Consider the following 21,577-nt stretch of genomic DNA (forward strand, 5'->3'; position numbering starts at 1 on the left):
CAGGGACCCCATAGAGATGGCTGAACGCTATAGAGACCCATAGAGCCCCACAAAGACCCCATAGAGAGCCATGAAGACCCATGGACACCCATAGAGACCCCACAGAACCCTACTGAGACCCCACAGAGACCCCACAGAGACCCCACGGTGACCACTGAACCCCACAGAGACCCCATAGAGACCCATAGAGCCCCACAGAGACCCCATAGAGACAATTGAGACCCATGGATACCCATAGAACCCACAGGGACCCCATAGAGACCCCACGGAGACCATGAAACCGCATAGAGACCCCCAGAAGCCACATAGAGACCCCATAAAGACCCCATAGAGACGATTGAACCCCATAGAGACCCATAGAGACCCCATAGAGACCCCACAGAGACCCACAGAGACCCCATAGTGAGCACTGAACCCCACAGAGACCCCCCAGAATCCCATAGAGGCCCACAGAACCCCTCAGTGACCCCACAGAGACCCCACAGAGACCACTGAACCCTATAAAGACCCATAGAAACCCGATAGAGACCCCATGGAGACTCCATAGAGACCCACAAAGACCCCATAGAACCCTACTGAGACCCCACAGAGACAATTGAGACCCATAGATACCCACAGAACCCCACAGAGACCCCATAGAGACAATTGAACCCCATAGAGACCCCCAGGAGCCCCATAGAGACCCCCAGGAGCCCCACAGAGACCCCCAGGAGCCCCAAAGAGACCCCACAGATACCCCATAGAACCCTACTGAGGACCCACAGAGACCCCATAGAGACAATTGAACCTTATAGAGACCCACAGAGACTCAGAGAAACCCACGGAGACCCCACTGACACCCCATAAAGACCCCACAGAAACCACTGAACCCCATAGAGACCCCATAGAACCCCACAGAGACCCCACAGAGACCCCATGGTGACCACTAAGCCCCATAGAGACCCCCAGAATCCCCATAGAGACCCACAGAGACCCACGGACCCCACAGAGACCCCACAGAGACCCCATAGAGATGACTGAACCCTATAGAGAACCATAGAGACCCCATAGAGACCGCACAGAACCCCATACAGACCTTACAGAGACCCACAGGGACCCCATAGAGATGACTGAACCGTACAGAGCCCCATAGAGCCCCACAAAGACCCCATAGAGAGCCATGAAGACCCATAGACACCCGTAGAGACCCCATAGAACCCTACTGAGACCCCACAGAGACCCCACAGAGACCCCACGGTGACCACTGAACCCCACAGAGACCCCCAGAAGCCCATAGAGCCCCACAGAGCCCCATCAAGACCCACAGAACCCCACAGAGACCCCATAGAGACCATGAAACCCCACAGAGACCCCCAGAAGCCCATAGAGCCCCACAGAGACCCATAGAACCCCACAGAGACCCCATAGAGACCCATAGAGACCCACGGAGACCCCATAGAAACCCCACAGAGACCATGAAACCCCATAGATACCCCCAGAAGCCCGATAGAGACCCCATAAAGACCCCATAGAGACGATTGAACCCCATAGAGACCGCATAGAGACCCACAGAGACCCCATAGTGAGAACTGAACCCCACAGAGACCCCCAGAAGCCCCATAGAGGCCCATAGAACCCCTCAGTGACCCCATAAGGACCCCACAGGGACCCCACAGAGACCCCACAGCCCACGCTGCTGCTCAAAAACTTTTATTGGCCAGGGGGAGGGGCAGGGCGAGGTCGCGTGGGGCGGAGCAAGGGGGGTCAGAGGGGGCGGGGCTCCACAGGCGATTGGTCGGCGGCTCCATCGGGGGCGGGGCTTCACTCCTCGCTCAGCCCCTTCTGCTGGGGTGGAGAAGACAACGGGGGGGTGGTTGTGGGGCGGGTATAGGGTGAGTATGGGGTGGATATGGGGCAGATGTGGGGCAGGATGTGGGGCAGATGTGGGGCAGGATGTGGGGCAGGTGTGGGGCAGATGTGGGGCAGGGTGTGGGGCCAGGACCCACCTTGGGGTCATGGCTGTGGGTCCACAGCTTGTTGACCTGGTGCAGATATGAGGTGGATGTGGGGCAGATATGGGGCAGGATGGGGGGCAGGGTGTGGGGCAGATGTGGGGCCGGGACCCACCTTGGGGTTACGGCTGCGGGTCCACAGCTTGGACCTTGGCCACCTCGGGGCAGATACGGGGTGGATATGGGGTGGATATGGGGCAGGATGTGGGGCAGCTATGTGGCAGATGTGGGGCAGATGTGGGGCAGGGTGTGGGGTAGGGTGTGGGGCCGGGACCCACCTTGGGGTCACGGCTGCGGGCCCGCAGCTTGTTGGCCTGGGCCTCGGCCGCCTCGGCGCGCTCCTGCGCCTCGTCCAGCTCATGCTGCGCCTTGCGGAGTCTCCCCAGGGCGGAGGTGGCTTGCTCCTCCTACAAGGGGGCGGGGCCTCCAGCCGACCAATCGCGGCCCTCCCTCCCGCCCCACCCCCCTCCTCGGCCACCCTGATTGGCCACTCACCGCCTCCTCCGCCTGCCGCTTGTAGGCCTTGACCTTGAGCTGCAGCTTGGCCACCAGCTCCTGCAGTCGCGCCAGGTTCTTGCGGTCCTCCTCGGCCTGGGGAGAGGGGGGGAGTTGGGGGGCGGGAATGTGTGGGGCAGCCCCATAGGAACCCGGCCACGGGGCCACCAGGGCCACCGGGTTCTAGGTCAAGCAATGGGAAGGGGCGTGGGGGGCTGGAGGTGGCCTTGGTCAGCTATCTGAGGTGGCCACCAGGTCAACCAGGTTCTAGGTCACCCAATGGAATCAGCCATAGAGGCTGTAGGTGGCCTTGGTCAGCCATCTGAGGTGGCCACCAGGTCAACCACATTCTACGTCACTCAACAGAATCACTCATGGAGGCTGTAGGTGGCCTTGGTCATCCATCTCCATGTGGCCACCAGGTCAACCAGGTTCTAGATCATGCTACGGCATGGGACTTGGGGGTGGGAGGTGGCCTTGAGCATCTGTCTCAGGTGGCCACCAGGGCAACCAGGTTCTAGGTCACTCAATGGAATTGGTCATAGAGGCTTTGGTCACCCATCTGATGTGGCCACCAGGGCAACCAGGTTCTAGGTCACCCAATGGCATCAAAGAGGCTGTAGGTGGCTTAGGCCAGCCATGACCATGTGGCCACCAGGTCAACCAGGTTCTAGACCACGCAAATCCATCAGACACAGAGGCTGTAGATGGCCTTGGCCACCCGCCTCCAGGTGGCCGCCGGCCCGGCCGCATTCTAGGTCGCCGCCCCACCTGGTAGCCCAGCTCCTTGCCGCGCCGCTCGGCCTTGCGCAGCCCCTTGATGCTCTCGGCGTGCCGCTTCTGCTCGGCCTCCAGCTCGGCCTCCAGCTCGCGCGCCCGGGCCTCCAGCTTCTGCAGCTGCTTGCGGCCGCCCTTGAGGGCCAGCTGCTCGGCCTCGGCCAGCCGCAGCTGCAGGTCCTTGACGCTCTGCTCCGTGTTCTTCTTCATCCGCTCCAGGTGGGCGCTCGTGTCCTGCTCCTTCTTCAGCTCCTCCGCCATCATGGCTGCCTGTGGGCGCCAAAGGTTAGGCGAGGACAAGGCTTGAGGGGGTTCTAGGTCGCTCAACCGCCCGTGGTGGGACTCACGTCGGTGATGGCCTTCTTGGCCTTCTCCTCGGCGTTCCTGCACTCCTGCACGGCCTCTTCCACCTCGGCCTGCAGCTGGCAGATGTCAGCCTCCAGCTTCTTCTTCTGGCTGATCAGGCTGGTGTTCTGCGGGCGGGGGGGGGAAGGGTCTCAGGGGCCTTCAAACATCTCCGGGGGGAGGTTCTAGGTAGCTCAACCCAGAAGGTTTCTCCACACATTGACTACAGAGAGCTGAATCTTCTCAAGGTGGAGGCGAGGTTCTAGGTAGCCCAACCCAGAAGGTTCCTCCACACATTGACTACGAAGGGCTGAATATTCTCAAGGTGGAGGTGAGGTTCTAGGTAGCTCAACCCAGAAGACACCGCCACCCTTTATCTCCAGTGGAACGAAACCTCTCCAGGTGAAGGTCAGGTTCTAGGTAGCCCAACCCAGAAAGTTCCTCCACACATGGACTACAGAGGGCTGAATGTTCTCAAGGTGGAGACAAGGTTCTAGGTAGCTCAACCCAGAAGGTTCCTCCACACATTGACTATGGAGGGCTGAATGTTCTCAAGGTGGAGGTGAGGTTCTAGGAATCTCAACTCAGAAGGTTCCTCCGCCCTTTCTCTCCAGAGGGACAAAACCTCTCCAGGTGGAGGTCAGGTTCTAGGTAGCTCAACCCAAAAGATGCCTTCACCCACCAGCTATAGAGGGCCGAAACCTCTCTCGGCGGAGCCGAGGTTCTAGGCAGCCCAACCCCACGGGCTCCCCCGCCTCACCTGGGCGTGGAGGAGCTGCACCCTCTCGCTGGCCTCCAGCAGCTCCTGCTCGGCCGCCCTGCGCACCCGCTCCGCCTGCTCGGCCGCCGCCCGCAGCTCCTCCAGCTCGGCCTGCAGCAGGTTGCTCCTCCGCTCCGCCACGGCCGCCGTCTCCTTCAGCTCCTCGGTGGCCCTCGCCGCCTCGTCCAGCTGCAGCTGGACCTCCTAGGAGGCCACCAGAGGCCCGTCAGCCTCAGGACGAGGAGGCCGCGCGCCCAGGAGGTCCTCATGGCCACCGCCCATCACCTTGAGGTAGCCCTGCGCAGCCTTGGCTTGCTTCTGGGCCTCGGCGGCCAGGCGGTTGGCGTGGGCCAGCTGGATCTCCATCTCGTTGAGGTCGCCCTCCATCTTCTTCTTCAGGCGCAGGGCCTCGCCCCGGCTCCGCGTCTCGGCCTCCAGCGTGGCTTGCAGGGCCTCCAGGGCCCGCAAGTGGCCGCGCTTGGCCTGCTCCAGCTCCTCGTCCTTCTCGGCCACCTTGCGCTCTGCCTCCGCCCGCGCCTGGTGGAGCTCCAGCTGGGCCCGCAGGATCTTGCCCTCCTCATGCTCCAGCGAGGCCTGGGGGGGGGGGGGGGACAGGAGGTTGGGGAGGGGGCCAGGAGGTCAGGGAGGAGGACAGGAGGTCGGGGAGGAGGAAAGGAGGTCGGGGAGGAGGAAAGGAGGTCGGGGAGGAGGTCAGGGAGGTGAACAGGAGGTCAGGGAGGAGGCCAGGAGGTCTGGGAGGGGACCCAGGAGGTTCTGGCGACCGCGCAGGAGGCCGCAAGAAGCCGAGGAGGTCCCCGGGCTCACCTCGGCCTCCTCCAGAGCCGCCTGCAACTCCAGCTTCTCGGCCTCCAGCCGCTTCCGCGCCTTCTCCAGCTCGTGGGTGGCCTGGTGGCCAGCGCCCAGCTGCTCCGTCAGCTCCGAGACCTCCTCTGCCCAGGGCGAGGCCCTGTCAGCCTCCCCCCGGGGCCGGCCCGGGATGAAGAAGAGGAGGAGGAGGAGGGAGGACGAAGGCCGGGGCCTCACCTTGGAGGTTCTTGTTCTCCCGCCTGGAGGTCTCCAGGTGCTCCAGGGCCTCTTCGTGGGCGTTCCTCAGCCTGAAGAGCTCAGCGCCGAGGGCCCGGGCCTCCTTCTGCGAGGCCTCCAGCTCCGCCTGTGCCTCCTCCAGCTTCTGCTTCCACTCCGACAGCACCTGGGGGGGCCCCGCCGCCACTGACCTTCCTCCCCCTCCTCCTCCTCCTCCTCCTTCTCCTCCTCCTCCTCCTCCTCCTCTCCCCCTTCCTCTTCCAGGTCTCCTCCTCCTCCTCCTGGTCACCTCCTCCTGGATCCCTCCTCCTCCTCCTCCTCCTGGTCTTCTCCTCCTCCTCCTCCTCCTCCTCCTCCTCATCCTCATCCTTCTCCTTGCGTCCTCCTTCCCCTCATCCTCCTGGTATCCTCCTCCTCCTCCTCCTCCTCCTCCTTCCCCTCCATCCCCTTTTGGTGTCCTCCTTCTTCCTCCTGGGCTCCCTCTCCTCCTCCTCTTCCTCCTCCTCATTCCTGATGTCCTCCCCCTCCTCCTTCTCCTCCTGGTGTCCTTCTCTTCCTCCTCCTCCTCCCTCCTCCTCATCCTCCTTCCTCCTGGTATCCACCTCCTCCTCCTCCTCCTCCTCCTTCTCTTTCTTCCTCCTCCTCCTCCTCCTCCTCCTCCTCCTCCTCCTCCTCCTGGTGTCCTCCTTCTCCTGGTGTCCTCCATCTCCTCCTCTTCCTTCTCCTCCTCCTCATCCTCCTGGTGTCCTCCTCTTCCTCCTTCTCTTCCTCCCCCTTTACTTCCCCCCAGTGTCCTCCTCCTCCTGGTTTCCTCCTCTTCCTCCTCCTCCTTCCTCCTGATCTCATCCTCCTCCTAATGGTGTCCTCCCCCTCCTCCTCCTCTTGGTGTCCTCCTCCTTCTCCTCCTCTTTCCTCCTCCTCCTCCTCCTCCTCCCACTCCTCCTCTTTCTTCCTTCTCCTCCTCTTCCTCCTCCTTCTTCTCCTGGTGTCCTCCTCCTCCTCCTCCACCTCCTCCTCTTCCTTCTCCTCTTCCTCATCCTCCTGGTCTCCTTCTCCTCCTCCTCCCCTTTTACTTCCTCCTGGTGTCCTCTTCCTCCTTCCTCCTCCTCCTACGGATCTCCTCCTCCTCCTGGTGTCTTCCTCCTCCTCCTCCTTCCTCCTCCTCCTGGTGTCCTCCGCCTCCTCCTCCCCCTTTACTTCCTCCTGATGTCCTCCTCCTCCTGGTTTCCTCCTCCTCCTCCTTCTTCTCCTCTTCCACCTCCTCCTCCTCCTCCTGTCCTCCTCCTCCTCATCCTCCTGATCTCCTCCTGGTGTCCTCCTCCTCCACCACCTCCTCTTCCTGGTCTCCTCCTCCTCCTCCTCCTCCTCCTCCTCCTTTCTTCTTGTGTCCTCCCCCTCCTGGTGTCTTCCTCCTCCCTGTCTCCTCCTCCCCCACCCCCCCTCCCCACCCCGCCTCCCCCTCCCCCACCTTGTCGAAGTTCCTCTGCCTCTTGTCCAGGCCGGCGGCCGCCGCGTTGGCCCGCTCCAGGTCCCCCGTCAGGTCCTCGATCTCACCCTGCAGCCGCTGCTTGGTCTTCTCCAGCGAGGAGCCCTTGGCATTGGCGGCCTCCACCGCCTCCTCGGCCTCCTGCAGCCTCTGCGCCAGCTTCTTCCTACAGGGGAGCCACCACCAGAAGACCTCGGCGTCACCTCGGCGCTGGGGAGGGGACCTCCAGCACCCCCCTCACGGGGTGGGCAAGGACTCACTTGGCCTCCTCCAGCTCCTCAGTGCGCTGGATGGCGTCCGTCTCATACTTGGTCCTCCACTGGGCCACCTCGGAGTTGGCCTTGGAGAGGCCGCGCTGCAGCTCAGCCTTGGCCTCCGCCTCCTCCTCGTACTGCTCCCGCAGCAGGTCACAGTCGTGCCGCGCCGACTGCAGGGCGTGGGCCAGCGCTGTCTTGGCCTGGGGGCGAGAAGACCCGTGGGACCTGGGTTGGGGCCTCCTCGAGGTTCTTCACCTCGCGGGGAGGTGGCGGTGGGCAACCCGAGCCAAGAGGGGTCTTCTGGAGGGCAGCCAACCCAAGGCAACGTCCCCTAGGTGGAGCCGACCTCTTCTTGATGGACCCGACCTGCTCTAGATGGTTCCAACCTCCTCTAGGTGGTCCCAACCTCCTCTAGATGGACCCGACCTTCTCTAGGTGGACTCATCCTGTTCTAGGTGGTCCTGACCTCCTCTAGGTGGACCCAACCTGTTCTAGGTGGACCCAACCTCCTCTAGATGGACCCAACCTCCTCTAGATCGTCCCGACCTCCTCGAGATGGACCCAACCGGCTCTAGACGACCCAACCCAACCTCTTCAAGACCGACCAAGTCAACCCAACCTTCTGTAGACCAACCCAAGCCAACCCAACCTCTTGGAGACCCACCAACCAACCCAACCTCTTGAGGACCAACCCAACCTCTTGAAGACCAACCAACCCAACCTCCTCTAGATGGACCCAGCCGGCTCTAGACCACCCAACCCAACGTCCTCGAGACCGACCAAGTCAACCCAACCTTCTGTAGACCAAACCAACCCAAACCAACCTCATCTCTTGAAGGCCAACCAACCCAGCGTCTCGAAGACCAACCCAACCTCTTCTAGACCGCCCAATCCAACCTCTTGAAGACCAACCAACCAAACCCAACCTCCTCTAGATGGACCTAACCTCTTCTAGACTGACCAACCCAACCCCTTGAAGTCCAACCAACCCAACCTCTTGAAGAACAACCAACCCAACCTCTTGAAGACCAACCCAACCTCTTGAAGACCAACCCAACCTCTTCTAGACCAACCAACCCAACCCCTTCAAATCCAACCAACCCAACCTCTTGAAGACCAACCCAACCTCTTGAGGACCAAACCGACCTCCATGAGACCAACCAACCCAACCTCTTGAAGACCACTCAACCCAACCAAACGTCCCCCACCGAAGCCTCACCTTGGCCTCCTCCTCCAGCTGCCTCTTGAGGTCCTCCAGCTGCTGGGTGTAGCTGAGCTTCCCTCGCGTCAGCTGGGTGATGAAGGCCTCCTTCTCCTCCAGCTGCCTGGAGAGCTCGCCTACGGGGCGGGCAGAGGAGAAGTCACGGACGGAGGGACCCCGTGTGGTCCCCGGGGCCGGCGGCGGGGTGGAGGAGGGCGCGGCGCTCACCGTTCTCCGTCTGGAGCCTGGCCCGCTGGGCGCTGAGGTCGGCGACCGCGCGCTGAGCCTCCTCCGACTTGGCCCGGTGCTCGCTCAGCTGGTCCTCCAGGGAGCGGCACGTCTTCTCCAGGAGGGCCTGGACCGAGGAAGGACCCAACCCAACCTCCTCGAGATCAACCAAGGCAACCCAACCTTCTGTAGACCAACTCAAGCCAACCCAACCTCTTAGAGACCCACTGACCAACCCAACCTCTTGAGGACCAACCCAAACTCTTGAGGACCAACCCAACCTCTTGAGGACCAACCCAACCTCTTGAAGACCAACCCAACCTCTTGAGGACCAACCCAACCTCTTGAGGACCAACCAACCCGACCTCCTCTAGAGGAGGAGCGGAGGAAGGGTTGTCCCTCTCCGTCCCACCTCGCTCCGTCCCCGCTTCTCCCCGGCCGCCCACCTTGGTCTTGAGGAGCTGCTCCACGTTGGAGCCGACGTCATCCAGCTCCAGCCGGAGCTCGCTCTTCTCCTTCTCCAGCTTCTGCTTGATGCGCTGCAGGTTGTCGAGCTGCTCGGCCAGCTCGGCCGCGCCATCGGCGTGCTTCTTGCGCAGCGCGGCTGCCGTGGCCTCGTGCTGCAGCGTGGCCTCCTCCAGGTCCCGCCGCAACTTCTGGAACTCGGCCTCGCGCTTCTTGTTGAGCTCCACCTGCGCCGAGGTGGCGCCACCCGCCTCCTCCAGCCGCTCGCTCAGCTCCTCCAGTTCCCGTGAGAGCTCCGAGCGCAGCTTCTCCGCCTTGGCCCGGCCCGTCCGCTCCGCCTCCAGCTCCTCCTCCAGCTCCTCCATGCGCGCCTGGGCTCCGGGGACGGGGAGGACGTGAGAGGCCTTCTCCCAACCCAACCCAACCAAACCCAACCCAACCCAACCCAACCCAACCCAACCCAACCCAACCCAACCAATGGAGAATCTTCAACCCAACCCAATCAGATGGAGACCCTTCAACCCAACTCAACACAACACAACACAACCAATGGAGAATCTTCAACCCAATCCAATCAGATGGAGACCCTTCAACCCAACCCAACCCAACCCAACCACTGGAGGCTCTTCCCCTCCAGCCCCTCCCCCTCCCTGCCCCCATCCTGACCTGGAGCTCCTTGAGCTTCTTCTGGAGCTGCCCGGCCACTGCTTGCTCGTCCTCTATCTTGGCATTGAGCGCATTGAGCTCGAAGTCCTTCCTGCAGGAGGACACGCACCACTCCGTCACGGCCCCAGGAGAAAGGGATCATGGGAAAGGGGCCCGGGAGGGGGAGGGGAGGGGAGGCAGCTGGGGCCTGACTTTTTCAGCCTCTCGTCCAGCTGCTGCTTGTCGTTCTCCAGGTCCATGATGCTCTCCTGCGCCAGCTTCAGGTCGCCCTCCAGCTTCCTCTTGGCCCGCTCCAGGTCCATGCGGATCTTCTTCTCCTGCTCCAGTGAGCTCTCCAGCTGCCGGCGAGGCGGGGACCCCCCATCAGCCCCCCAAAATGTCCACCCTGGCCAGGACTTTCTGCCCCCGGGTGGTGGAGAACCACGACTCACGTCATCCGCTTGCTGTTCCAGCTTGACCTTGGCCTTGGCCAAGGTGTTGACCTTGTCCTCCTCCGCCTGGAGGTCATCCAGGGCTTGCTGCTGTGACTCCTGCAGGGCCTTCTTCTCCTTGGTCAGCTTGGCGATGATCTCGTCCAGCCCGGCCATCTCCTCGGTCAGGTTCTTGACCTGCGTGGGGAGGAACACCAACCTTGGGTCATCTCCACCCAACCCAACCCCCCCCCCTTGGGTCATCTCAACCCAACCTTGGGTCACCTCAACCCAACCCCCCTTGGGTCATCTCAACCCAATCACCCTTGGGTCATCTCCACCCAACCACCCTGGGGTCATCTCCACCCAACCACCCTTGGATCATCTCCACCCAACCACCCTTGGATCATCTCAACCCAACCCCCCTTGGGTCACCTCAACCCAGCCACCCTTGGGTCATCTCCACCCAACCCCCCTTGGTTCATCTCAAACCCTACTCTTGGGTCATCTCAACCCAATCACCCTTGGGTCATCTCCACCCAACCACCCTGGGGTCATCTCAACTCAACCACCCTGGGGTCATCTCCACCCACCCTTGGGTCATCTCAACCCACTCTTGGGTCATCTCAACCCAACCACCCTTGGGTCATCTCAACCCAACCACCCTTGGGTCATCTCCACCCAACCACCCTTGGGTCTTCTCCACCCAACCCCCCTCAGATCTCCTCAAAACCCCCTCCCGTTGGCTCGAGGTCCTCCAACCCCCCCCTCCCCCCCCGGCCCTTCCCTGCCCTCACCTTGTTCTCCGTGGCATGCTTCTCCTTCTCCACCTTGGCCAGGGACAGCTCCAGGTCATCAATGTCCTTCTTGAGCTCGGCGCACTCGTCCTCCAGCTTCCTCTTCCTGGCTGTCAGCTCAGCGTTCATCTCCTCCTCCTCCTCCAGCCGCTCCGTCATCTCCTTCACCTTGGCCTCCAGCTGGATCTTGGTCTTGATCAGCTGGTCGCAGCGCTCCTCGGCGTCTGCCAAGTTGTCCTGCTCCTGCGGGGGGGGTGGGGGGGAGGATGGCGGGGTGGAGACACGAAGGACACGGGGCGGGGGGGGGACAATGGAGGGGGGTGGGGACACCTCCATCACGCACGGCCTGCACTTGCAGCTGGAGGTCATTCTTCTCCTGCAGCATGGAGACCATCTTCTCCTCCAGCTCCTTGCGCCGTGCCTCCGACTTCTCCAGGGCCTCCTTCAGGCGCCCGAACTCCTCCTTCATGGTCTGAGGGAGCCACCGAAGGTCCCGGTCACCTGCCCGCATCCTCCTCCGTCTCCCCACCCGGCCGCCGTACCCCACCTGCATCTCCTTCTCGGTCTCGGCGCTCTTCAGCAAGGGCTTGATCTTGAAGTAGAGTTTCATCCAGGGCCAGTTCTTCACCCCCATGAAGGCCCGGACGTTCCACTGGATCACCAGCAACGAGTCCCTGGGGGGAGAAGGGGGGGTGAGACACCACCACCACCACCATGGAGCCACCACCACCACCATGGAGCCACCACCACCATCATGGAGCCACCACCACCACCACCATGGAGCCACCACCACCACCACCACGGGGCCACCACCACCACCATGGGGTCACCACCACCACGGGGCCGCCACCACCACGGAGCCACCACCACCACCATCACAGGGCCACCACCACCACCACGGAGCCACCATCACTACCACCACGGGGCCATCACCACCACCACCACAGGGCCACCACCACCACCACCACCAGTGTCACCCACCGGCGCTCCAGGATCTTCTTGAACTCCTGGCGGGACAGAAAGCCCCGGGCCTGGGCCTGCAGGCGGGTCATGATGCGGGCCAGGCGCTCGTCCCGCATCTCCTCCAGCAGCCCCAGCAGCCCGGCCTTGAAGAAGACCTCAGGGGAGGAAGGAGGAGGGTGAGGAGAAGACGGATGGGTGGGCGGGTGGACCAGAAGGTGGTGGGGTTGGGGGGTGGATGGACGGAGGGGTGGTTTGGTGGATGGAGGGAGGGTTTGGTGGGCATCTGGAGGGTTTGGTGGACATCTGGAGGGTTTGGTGGACATGTGGAGGATCTGGTGGGCGTCTGGAGGGTTTGGTGGACATCTGGGGGGGTTGGTGGGCATCTGGGGGGGTTGGTGGACATGTGGAGGGTTTGGTGGGCATCTGGAGGGGTTTGTGGGCATCTGGAGGGTTTGGTGGGCATCTGGAGGGTCTGGTGGGCATCTGGATGGGTTTGGTGCGCATCTGGAGGGTTTGGTAGGCATCTGGAGGGTCTGGTGGACATCTGGAGGGGTTTGTGGGCATCTGGAGGGTCTGGTGGGCATCTGGAGGGTCTGGTGGACATCTGGGGGGTCTGGTGGGCATCTGGAGGGTCTGGTGGGCATCTGGAGGACCTGGTGGACATCTGGAGGACCTAGTGGTCCTCCAGGTGGACCTGGGGGGGTGGTGAGACCGTGGCGCACCCGAGGCCCACCTTGGTGTGGCCGAACTTGTACTGGTTGTGGTCGACGTCGAGGGACCCCAGGAGCTTCTCGGCGCCCTTGCGGCTGTCGATGAACTGCCCCTCGGGGATGGCCGCGGGGTTCAGGATGCGGTACCTGGGGACGGGGGGGCAGCGGCAGGAGAAGACACCCCACCGCCAGCTCCAGGTGGAGCCACCCCCGAACCCATGTCCTCCCCCTCCCATTGGCTGCCGGCCCCTACCTCTGGCGGAAGTCCCCGTAGAGGATGCGGTTGGGGAAGCCCTTGCGGCAGATGCGGATGCCCTCCAGGACCCCATTGCAGCGCAGCTGGTGCATCACCAGGGGGTTGTCCATCACCCCTGGAGGTGGGACAGGAGGTGGCGGTGGTGGTGGGGGGGTCACCTTCAAGCCCCGCCCACCACCCCGGCCACGCCCCGCCAAGCTCCGCCCCCCCCCCCTCACCCCCCCTCACCTGGCTCCTTCCTCTCGTTGGGGATGATGCAGCGGACGAAGTGGGGGTGGGTGGTCTTCAGGTTGGCCATCAGCTTGTTGAGGTTCTCCTGGGGGGGGGGGGGGGGGGGGGTTGAGGGCCTCGTCCCGAGGTTCCTGCGCCCCTCTAGAAGGTGCCGCCCACCCCCACCATGTCCCGAGGTTCCCCCTGCCCCGTGGACCTCCGGGTCCTCACCCGATGCAGGGCCGAGACGGTCTGGAAGGAGGAGCCCTTCTTCTTGGCTCCTTTCCCCTTCCCTCCGTCGCCACCTGGAGGGAGGAGAAGGGGGAAGGGAACCAGGGGGAGGATCTCTGAGGGGGCTTCTCCATCCATCCATCATCCATCCATCCGTCCAGCCATCCCTAGGGGTTCTAAAACATCTCCAAACATCTCCATCCATCCATCTGTCCATCCATCCATCCCTAGAGGTTCTGAAACATCTCCAACCATCTCCATCCATCCATCCACCCCTCCACCCCTCCACCCACCCGAATCCGCCCCGGCATAGCTGGAGAAGAGGCTGGCCAGGAGCTTGAGGGCCGACTTCTGGTAGAGCCCCACCACCGTCTCGTTGAGGGGGTCCTTGTTCTTCTCCAGCCAGCCGATGATGTTGTAGTCCACCGTCCCTGCGTAGTGGACCAGGGAGAAGTGGGCTTCCGTCTTGCCCTTGACATTGCGGGGCTTCCCGAAGTTGCCCGACTTCCCCAGGTGGTTGTCGTAGAGCTTGGCCTTGAAGGTCATGTCCGAGGCCTTGGGGAACATGCACTCCTCCTCCAGGATGGACATGATCCCCATGGGCTGCCGAGGAGAAGGCCTTGTCAGTCGTGGGGGCACCGAGAAGCCCCCAACCCACCTCCTCTGGGGCCTCTGGAGAACCCCAAAGGGGGAGGACCCTTCTCCAGAAGACCTCCAGGCCTTCGGGAGGCCCTGGGAGTGGTGGCACCTTCTCGATGAGGTCGATGCAGGCCTGGAGGTCCATGCCAAAGTCGATGAACTCCCACTCGATGCCTTCCTTCTTGTACTCCTCCTGCTCCAGCACGAACATATGGTGGTTGAAGAACTGCTGCAGCTTCTCGTTGGTGAAGTTGATGCAGAGCTGCTCGAAGCTGTTGAACTGGGGGGGGGGGGGGGGGAGAGGAGAAGAGATGGCCAATGAGGGCAACGGAAGGCCCAGTGGGGTCAATGGGGTCAACTGGAGACCCAACGGGGTCAACCTGAGACCCAACGGGGTCAATGGGGTCAACTGAAGACCCAATGGGGTCTACTGGAGACCCAACGGGGTCAATTGGAAACACAATGGGGTCAACAGGGTCCACTGGAGACCCAATGGGGTCAACTGGAGACCCAGTGAGGTCAACTGGAGACCCAATGGGGTCAACAGGGTCTACTGGGGACCCAATGGGGTCAACTGGAGACCCAATGGGGTCAACTGGAGACCGAATGGGGTCAACTGGAGGCCCAACAGGGTTAACTGGAGACCCAAGGGGGTCAATGGGGTCAACTGGAGACCCAACATGGACAACTGGAGACCCAATGGGGTCAACTGGAGACACAATGAGGTCAACTGGAGGCCCAACGGGGTTAACTGGAGGCCCAACGGGGTCAACAGGGTCTACTGGAGACCTACTGGGGTCAACTGGAGGCCCAATGGGATCAATGGAGCCAGTAGAAGACCCGATGGGGTCACGTGGAGACCCAACGTGGTCAACAATGTCCACTGGAGACCCAATAGGGTCAACTGGAGACCCAATGGGGTCAACCAGAGGCCCAATGGGGTCAAAGGAGTCAACTGGAGACCCAACAGGGTCAACTGGAGTCCCAATTGGGTCAACTGAAGACCCAAAGGGGTCAACAGGGTCAACTGGAGACCCAATGGGGTCAACTGGAGACCCAATGAGGTCAACTGGAGACCCAATGGGGTCAACTGGAGACCCAGTGGGATCAACTGGGTCAACTGGAGGCCCCAGTGGGGTCAACTGGAGGCCCAACGGGGTCAATGGGGTCAACTGGAGACCCGACGAGGTCACTGTAACGCCCAACGGGAGCCCTGAGGTCAACGCCTCAGCCAACGAGCTCCACCTAACGTCCAACCAGGTCCGCCCGGCCAACTCAACGCCTAACGGGGGTGGTCAGAAGGCGGCCCCCACAACCGGCCGGACCCCCCCACGCCCGGCCGGACCCCCCCACGCCCGGCCGGGCCCTCACGTCGAAGATCTCGAAGCCGGCGATGTCGAGGACTCCGATGAAGTACTGGCGCGGCTGCTTGGTCTCCAGCGAGTTGTTGATCCTGGTGACCATCCAGTTGAACATCTTCTCGTAGACCGCCTTGGCCAGGGCCCCGATGGAGTAGTAGACCTGCTGGACGCTCTGCCCCTTGGTCACGTACTCGTTGCCCACCTTCACCCGTGGGTGGCACAGCCCCTTCAGGAGGTCGGCTGAGTTGAGGCCCATCAGGTAGGCCGACTTGTCGGCGTCTTGGAGGCCAGGAGAAGAAGAGGACGCACCGTCAGGGCCGTGCCCGGACCCCCCCCCCCCCTCCCCGCGTCCCCCAGCCCATCGCGGGCCCACCTTCGGTGCCGTCGGGCTCAGCCTGCTCCTCGCGCTGCTTCTGCTTGAACTTCATGTTCCCCAGGTGCATGATGGCGCCCGTCAGCTTGTAGACCCCGGCCTTCTCCTCCGCCGTGAAGCCCAGCACATCGAACGCGCTCTGCGGGGCGGGGGGAGGGCTTGGAGAACACCCGGCGTCCACCCCCCCACACCTGGGGACCCATCTCCAGAGCCATCTGGCCACCCTCGGAATCCTCCAGCCATGGGCTCGTTGGTTGAAGGACCCGACCAACCATCTAAGGACCCATCTGACCACCCATGGATTCATCCACCCATGGTCTGGTTCCTTGGAGGACCCAACCGACCACTTAAGGACCCATCTCTCCACCCATGGACTCCTCCATCCATAGTCTTGTTGGTTGAAGGACCCGACCAACCACCTAAGAACCCATCTGTCCATGGTCTCACGGGTTGAAGGACCCAACCAACCATCTAAGGCCCCATTTCTGGAGTCATCCATCCATGGTCCCATGGGTTGAGGGATCCAACCGACCATCTAAGGACCCATCTCTGGAGTCACCCATCCGTGGTCTCATGGGTTGAAGGACCCGACCAACCATCTAAGGACCCATCTGACCACCCATGGACTCCTCCATCCATGGTCTGGTCCCTTGGAGGACCCAACCGACCATCTAAGGACCCGTCTCTCCACCGATGGACTCATCCATCCATGGTCTTGTTGGTTGAAGGACCCGACCAACCATCTAAGGACCCTTCTGTCCACCCATGGACTCATCCATCCATGGTCTCATGGGTTGAGGGACCCAACCGACCATCTAAGGACCCTTCTGTCCACCCATGGAGTCCTTCTCCCATGGTCTCGTCCATCCGAGGACCCCACCACCCAGCTGAAGACCCCACCACCCACCCGAGGACCCCACCCCCCATGGTCCCAGCCAGCCGAGGACCTCTCCAGCCACCCCCCCGACCGCTTACGTCGGTGGCCAGCAGCTCCTCGGAGTCATCGATGGAGGCCACGGTCACCTCCCCTTGGGACACGTAGCTGTAGTCGTAGGGGTTGGTGGTGATGAGCAGCATCTCTGCTCGCCGGTGGGACAGCAGGGAGAAGACCCAAAATGACCCAAATTGTCCTCGTTCTCCTCAGGGAGGAGCAGAGGAAGGAAAAGAGGGTGGGAGGAGAAGACCCAGAGCCACCAGCCTCACCCAGCAGCTCGGGCTTCTTGTTAGAGAGGATCTGGTAGAAGATGTGGTAGTTCCTCTCAGCCTTCAGCTGGAAGATGACCCGGGACTTCTCCAGGAGGTCTGGAAGGGGAGGGGGGGAGAAGGTTTGGGGGCGGTGGGAGGGATTTGGGGGATGGGGGTTGAACGAGGAGGTGGTTGGATGAGGAGATGGTTGGACAAGGAGATGGTTGGATGAGGAGATGGTTGGTTGAGGAGACGGTGGGACGAGGAGATGGTTGGGCGAGGAGATGGTTGGGCGAGGAGATGGTTGGACAAGGAGATGGTTGGACAAGGAGATGGTGGGATGAAGAGATGGATGGATGAGGAGATGGTTGGGTTAGGAGATGGTTGGACGAGGAGATGCTTGGGTGGATGGGAAGACGATTGGATGGATGAAGGTCACGGAAGCCACCAGAGATGCCCCCCCCCCCCCAGCCCCACTCACACGTCTCGATGTCGGCCGACGCCAACTTCCCGGTGGCCCCGAAGTGGATCCGGATGAACTTCCCCTAGGAGGACATCACCGGGAAGTCCCCGCCAGCCGCCAGCCCTGCCCCACAGCTCCCTGCCCCACAGATCCCCGCCCCACCGCTCCCCGCCCCACCGCTCCCCAGGGGCGCTCACGAATCGCGACGAGTTGTCGTTGCGCACGGTCTTGGCGTTGCCGAAGGCTTCCAAGGCTGGGTTGGCCTGGATGATTTGGTCCTCCAAGGTCCCCTGCTGGTGGCACCGGTGGAGACGGGCAGGTGTCAGCGGTGCCCCAAGTGTGGGGCGCGCCCCCACCCCCCAACCTCCGGGCCCCACCTTGGCGGCCTCCTTCTTGCCGCGGTCGCCGATGGCGGCGATGCTGGCGAAGTACTGGATGACCCTCTTGGTGTTGACCGTCTTCCCCGCCCCGGATTCTCCGCTGGAGACGTGGGACGGAGGTGGGACACTCGTGGGGCGCTCGCGGAGCGCCGTGGGGTGCCATGGGGCGCCGTGGGGTGCCGTGGGGTGCCGTGGGGCATGGCGGGGCCGCCACTTACGTGATGAGGATGGACTGGTTCTCCCGATCTGCCGGGAGAAGACACCACAAGGTGGCCACGGGGACGCGCGGCAGGGCGGGGGTGAGGTGGGACCCCGTGGGCACGTGGGCTAGGACTGGCTCTGCCATTGGCGGGCGGCGATCGCCGCCCCGTGGTAGCCGGCCCCCTCGTTTCGGGGGTAGCCCCGCCCCGCCCCGCCCGTTTCTGGGGGGAAACAGGGCCGCTTTTGTGGGTTCCCCCCTCCCCGAGGTGGTCCCCACCTGTCAACATGTTCTGGTAGGCGTTGTCGGAGATGGAGAAGATGTGGGGCGGGACCTCGCTGCGCTTCTTGCCCCGGTAGGCGGCCACCACCTCGGCGTTGTAGACCGGCAGCCACTTGTAGGGGTTGACGGTGACGCAGAAGAGCCCCGAGTAGGTCTGGAGGAGGAGGAGGAGAACATCGGGGACTGCCCACCAGGAGGGGACGGCCCGGTTCTAGGTGGCCCAAGGGGTCTGGAGGTGGGACATCCCACTTCTAGGTGCCCCCAAAGATCTTGAGATCTTCGTTCTAGGTGGCCCATGGGGTAAGGGGTCTGGAGATGGCTGATCCCATCCCTAGGTGGCCCAAAGGGTCTGGAGATCTTGGTTCTAGGTGGCCCAAGGGGTCTGCAGCTGGGATTGCCCACTTCTAGGTGCCCCAAAAGATCTTCAGATCTTGGTTCTAGGTGTCCCAAGGTGTCTGGAGGTGGCTGGTCCCATCCCTAGGTGGCCCAAAGGGTCTGGAGATCTTGGTTCTAGGTGTCCCAAGGGGTCTGGACATGGGACCTCTTGGTTGTAGGTGTCCCAAGGGGTCTGGAGACATGGGACCTCCTGGTTCTAGGTGTCCCAAAGGGGTCTGGAGACACGGGACCTCCTGGTTCTAGGTGTCCCAAGGGGTCTGGAGACATGGGACCTTCTGGTTCTAGGTGTCCCAAGGGACCTGGAGACACATGGCCTCCTGGTTGTGGGTGTCCCAGGGGTCTGGAGGTGGGACCTCCGGGTTCTAGGTGTCCCAAGTGACCTGGAGACCATGGTTCTAGGTTTCCCAAGGGGTCTTGAGGTGGGACATCCGGGTTCTAGGTGTCCCAAGGGGCCTGGAGCCGGGACCCCGCCCCCCCAGCCCCCTCAAGGCTCACGTAGATCATCCAGGCGGCGTAGCGCTCCTTCAGGTTGTAGAGCACGGCGGGCTCGTGGAGGAAGGTCAGCATGGCCATGTCCTCGATGCGGTCAAACTTGGCCGGGTTCTGGGGGTGGACGTCGGCCTCGGGCACCGTCAGGGTCTGCGGGGGGGGGGTCCAGGGGCGGGGGGGGCAGGGTCAGACCCCAAATCCCCCGTCGACCCCATTTACCCCACTCCCGTTGACCCCTCCTCCATCGACCCCATCGTCCCCACCGACCTCGACCCCATTGCCCACGCCCCCATTGGCCCCGCCCATATTTGCCCCGCCCCAATCGGCCCCTTTAACCCCTCCCCCACCGACCCCATTGACATTGACGCCGCCCCCATTGACCCCATTGCCCCCATTGACCCCTTTGGCCCTGCCCTCGTTGACCCCATTGACCCCTCCCCCACTGACCCCACCCCCGTTGACCCCTCCCCCACCGACCCCACTGACCCCACCCCTTTGGCCCCGCCCCTGTCGACCCCTCCCCCCTCCCCCCCCTCAGGCCCCACCCCCTCACCTCGCCAGTCTCCGTGGTGACGGTGACCCCTCCCCCGTCGCGGGAGGTGACGCGGGCGCGGACGAACTCGAGGTGGGGGTGGGGCACGAAGCAGAGCCCGCGGGCGTCGGGGGGCGGGGCCGGGCGGGGCCCCTCGGGGGCGCGCAGGAAGGGGGCAGCCGCGCCCAGCGCCTCCGTCATCTGGGGGGCGGGCGGGGCCATGCAAATGAGCCCGGCCCCATAGCCGGGGGGCGGGACCCATAGGGATGAGCCTTGCCCCATAGCGGGGGGGCGGGACCCATAGCGGGGGGGCGGGACCCATACCGCGGGGAGGGGACCCTTAGAAATGAGCCGTGCCCCATAGCGAGGAGCTGTGCCCCATAGGGATGAGCCCTGCCCCATAGCGAGGTGGTGGGACCCATAGCCAGGGGGCGGGACCCATAGAACCAGACTGTGCCCCATAGGGATGAGCCCTGCCCCATAGCGAGGAGATGTGCCCCATAGCGAGGGGGCGGGACCCATAGGAGTGAGCCCTGCCCCATAGAAATGAGCCCTGCCCCATAGCGAGCTGTGCCCCATAGCGTTACACCCCCCCCACTATCTGATCCCCAACCCATGCACCCCCCACCCCATAGCACCCCACCACCCCATAGCACCCCCCCAGCCCCATAGCACCCCCCCAGCCCCATAGCGCCCCCCCACCCCATAGCACCCCCCAGCCCCATAGCGCCCCCCCGCCCCATAGCACCCTCTGCCCCATAGCACCCCCCTGCCCCATAGCGCCCCCCGTGCCCCATAGCGTCCCCCCCGCCCCATAGCACCCCCACCCCATAGCACCCCCCCACCCCATAGCGCCCCCCCCGCTCCATAGCACCCCCCCCGCCCCTTAGCGTCCCCGCACCTTCAGTCTCTGGGTCTGGCACAGGAAAAGGATCCGGATCTGTGGGGCTGGGGGGCGAGGGGCTGTGACCCACAGCGCCCCTCCCACCCCCCCGCGCCCCACATCCCCCCCGTGCCCCACAGCGCCCCACATCCTCTCCTGCGCCCCATAGCCCCCCCTCGTGCCCCATAGCGCCCCACAAGCCCCACGTCTCCCCTGTGCCCCATAGAACCCCCCCTGCTCCATAGCTCCCCAAATCCCCCCCAGGCCCTATAGCACCCCTCTGCCCCATAGCGCCCCACACCCCCCCCCCACATGCCCCATGGCAACCCCGTGCCCCATAGTGCCCCACATCCCTCAGCACCCCCCCTGCCCCATAGCACCCCATAGCGCCCCACATCCCCCCCATGCTCCATAGCACCCCCCCGCCCCATAGCGCCCCACATATCCCCACACTCTCCATAGCCCCCCCGTGCCCCACAGCGCCCCACCCCCCCCCGCACCCCCCTGCCCCATAGCACCCCACACCCCCCTGTGCCCCATAGTACCCCCCTGCCCCATAGCGCCCCATATCCCATAGCCCCCCCCGTGCCCCATAGCGCCTCACACGCCCCCCACACTCCCCATAACACCCCTGTGCCCCATAGTGCCCCACACCCCCCCGCACTCCCCTGCCCCATAGCGTCCCATATCCCATAGCCCCCCCATGCCCCATAGCACCCCATACGCCCCCCACATCCCCTACATGCCCCATAGCACCTTCCTGCCCCATAGCGCCCCACATCCCATAACACCCTTGTGCCCTATAGCGCCCCACACTCCTCTGTGCCCCATAGCACCCCACACGCCCCACATACCCTACATGCCCCATAGCACCCCCGTGCCCCACAGCACCCCATAGCGCCCCACAGCCCTCACCCACCCGCTGCTGCTCCACGCCAGCCCCGCCGCTGCCCGACAGCTTTTAAAGATGTGGGGCGGGGACGGGGGGGGGAGGAGCCTTCACCCCCCAAATTCCTTAGGGGGGGAGGGGGAGAGGAGGGGAGGGGGGGGAAGGATCCCTGCCCCATAGCTGCCCCACAGCTGCCCCATAGCCCCCCAGGAAC

General features: G+C 63.4%; 1 protein-coding gene across 1 annotated transcript; it reads right to left on the reverse strand.

Moving 5' to 3' along the window:
- Positions 1 to 1,680: 1,680 nt before the first annotated feature.
- On the reverse strand, positions 1,681 to 20,534 carry LOC106029388 (myosin-7-like). The gene is made up of 39 exons (XM_066985020.1): positions 20,493 to 20,534; positions 19,613 to 19,792; positions 19,066 to 19,209; positions 18,172 to 18,328; positions 17,912 to 17,939; positions 17,691 to 17,793; positions 17,511 to 17,606; positions 17,332 to 17,395; positions 16,869 to 16,967; positions 16,641 to 16,744; positions 15,666 to 15,804; positions 15,303 to 15,571; positions 14,041 to 14,211; positions 13,586 to 13,895; positions 13,293 to 13,366; positions 13,080 to 13,167; positions 12,849 to 12,966; positions 12,619 to 12,742; positions 11,904 to 12,040; positions 11,470 to 11,596; positions 11,266 to 11,394; positions 10,923 to 11,165; positions 10,147 to 10,323; positions 9,908 to 10,053; positions 9,716 to 9,806; positions 9,031 to 9,420; positions 8,585 to 8,711; positions 8,375 to 8,493; positions 7,159 to 7,355; positions 6,881 to 7,064; positions 5,413 to 5,578; positions 5,194 to 5,318; positions 4,654 to 4,962; positions 4,369 to 4,572; positions 3,611 to 3,736; positions 3,258 to 3,533; positions 2,487 to 2,582; positions 2,270 to 2,398; positions 1,681 to 1,824 (listed from the first exon to the last, which is right to left on the reverse strand). Exons 2-39 carry the CDS (start codon positions 19,790 to 19,792, stop codon positions 1,801 to 1,803), a joined length of 5,790 nt encoding a protein of 1,929 aa, XP_066841121.1. The 5' UTR covers positions 20,493 to 20,534; the 3' UTR covers positions 1,681 to 1,800.
- Positions 20,535 to 21,577: the final 1,043 nt, after the last annotated feature.

Source organism: Anser cygnoides, chromosome 30 (assembly GCF_040182565.1).
Source record: "Anser cygnoides isolate HZ-2024a breed goose chromosome 30, Taihu_goose_T2T_genome, whole genome shotgun sequence".
NCBI lineage: Eukaryota > Metazoa > Chordata > Aves > Anseriformes > Anatidae > Anser > Anser cygnoides.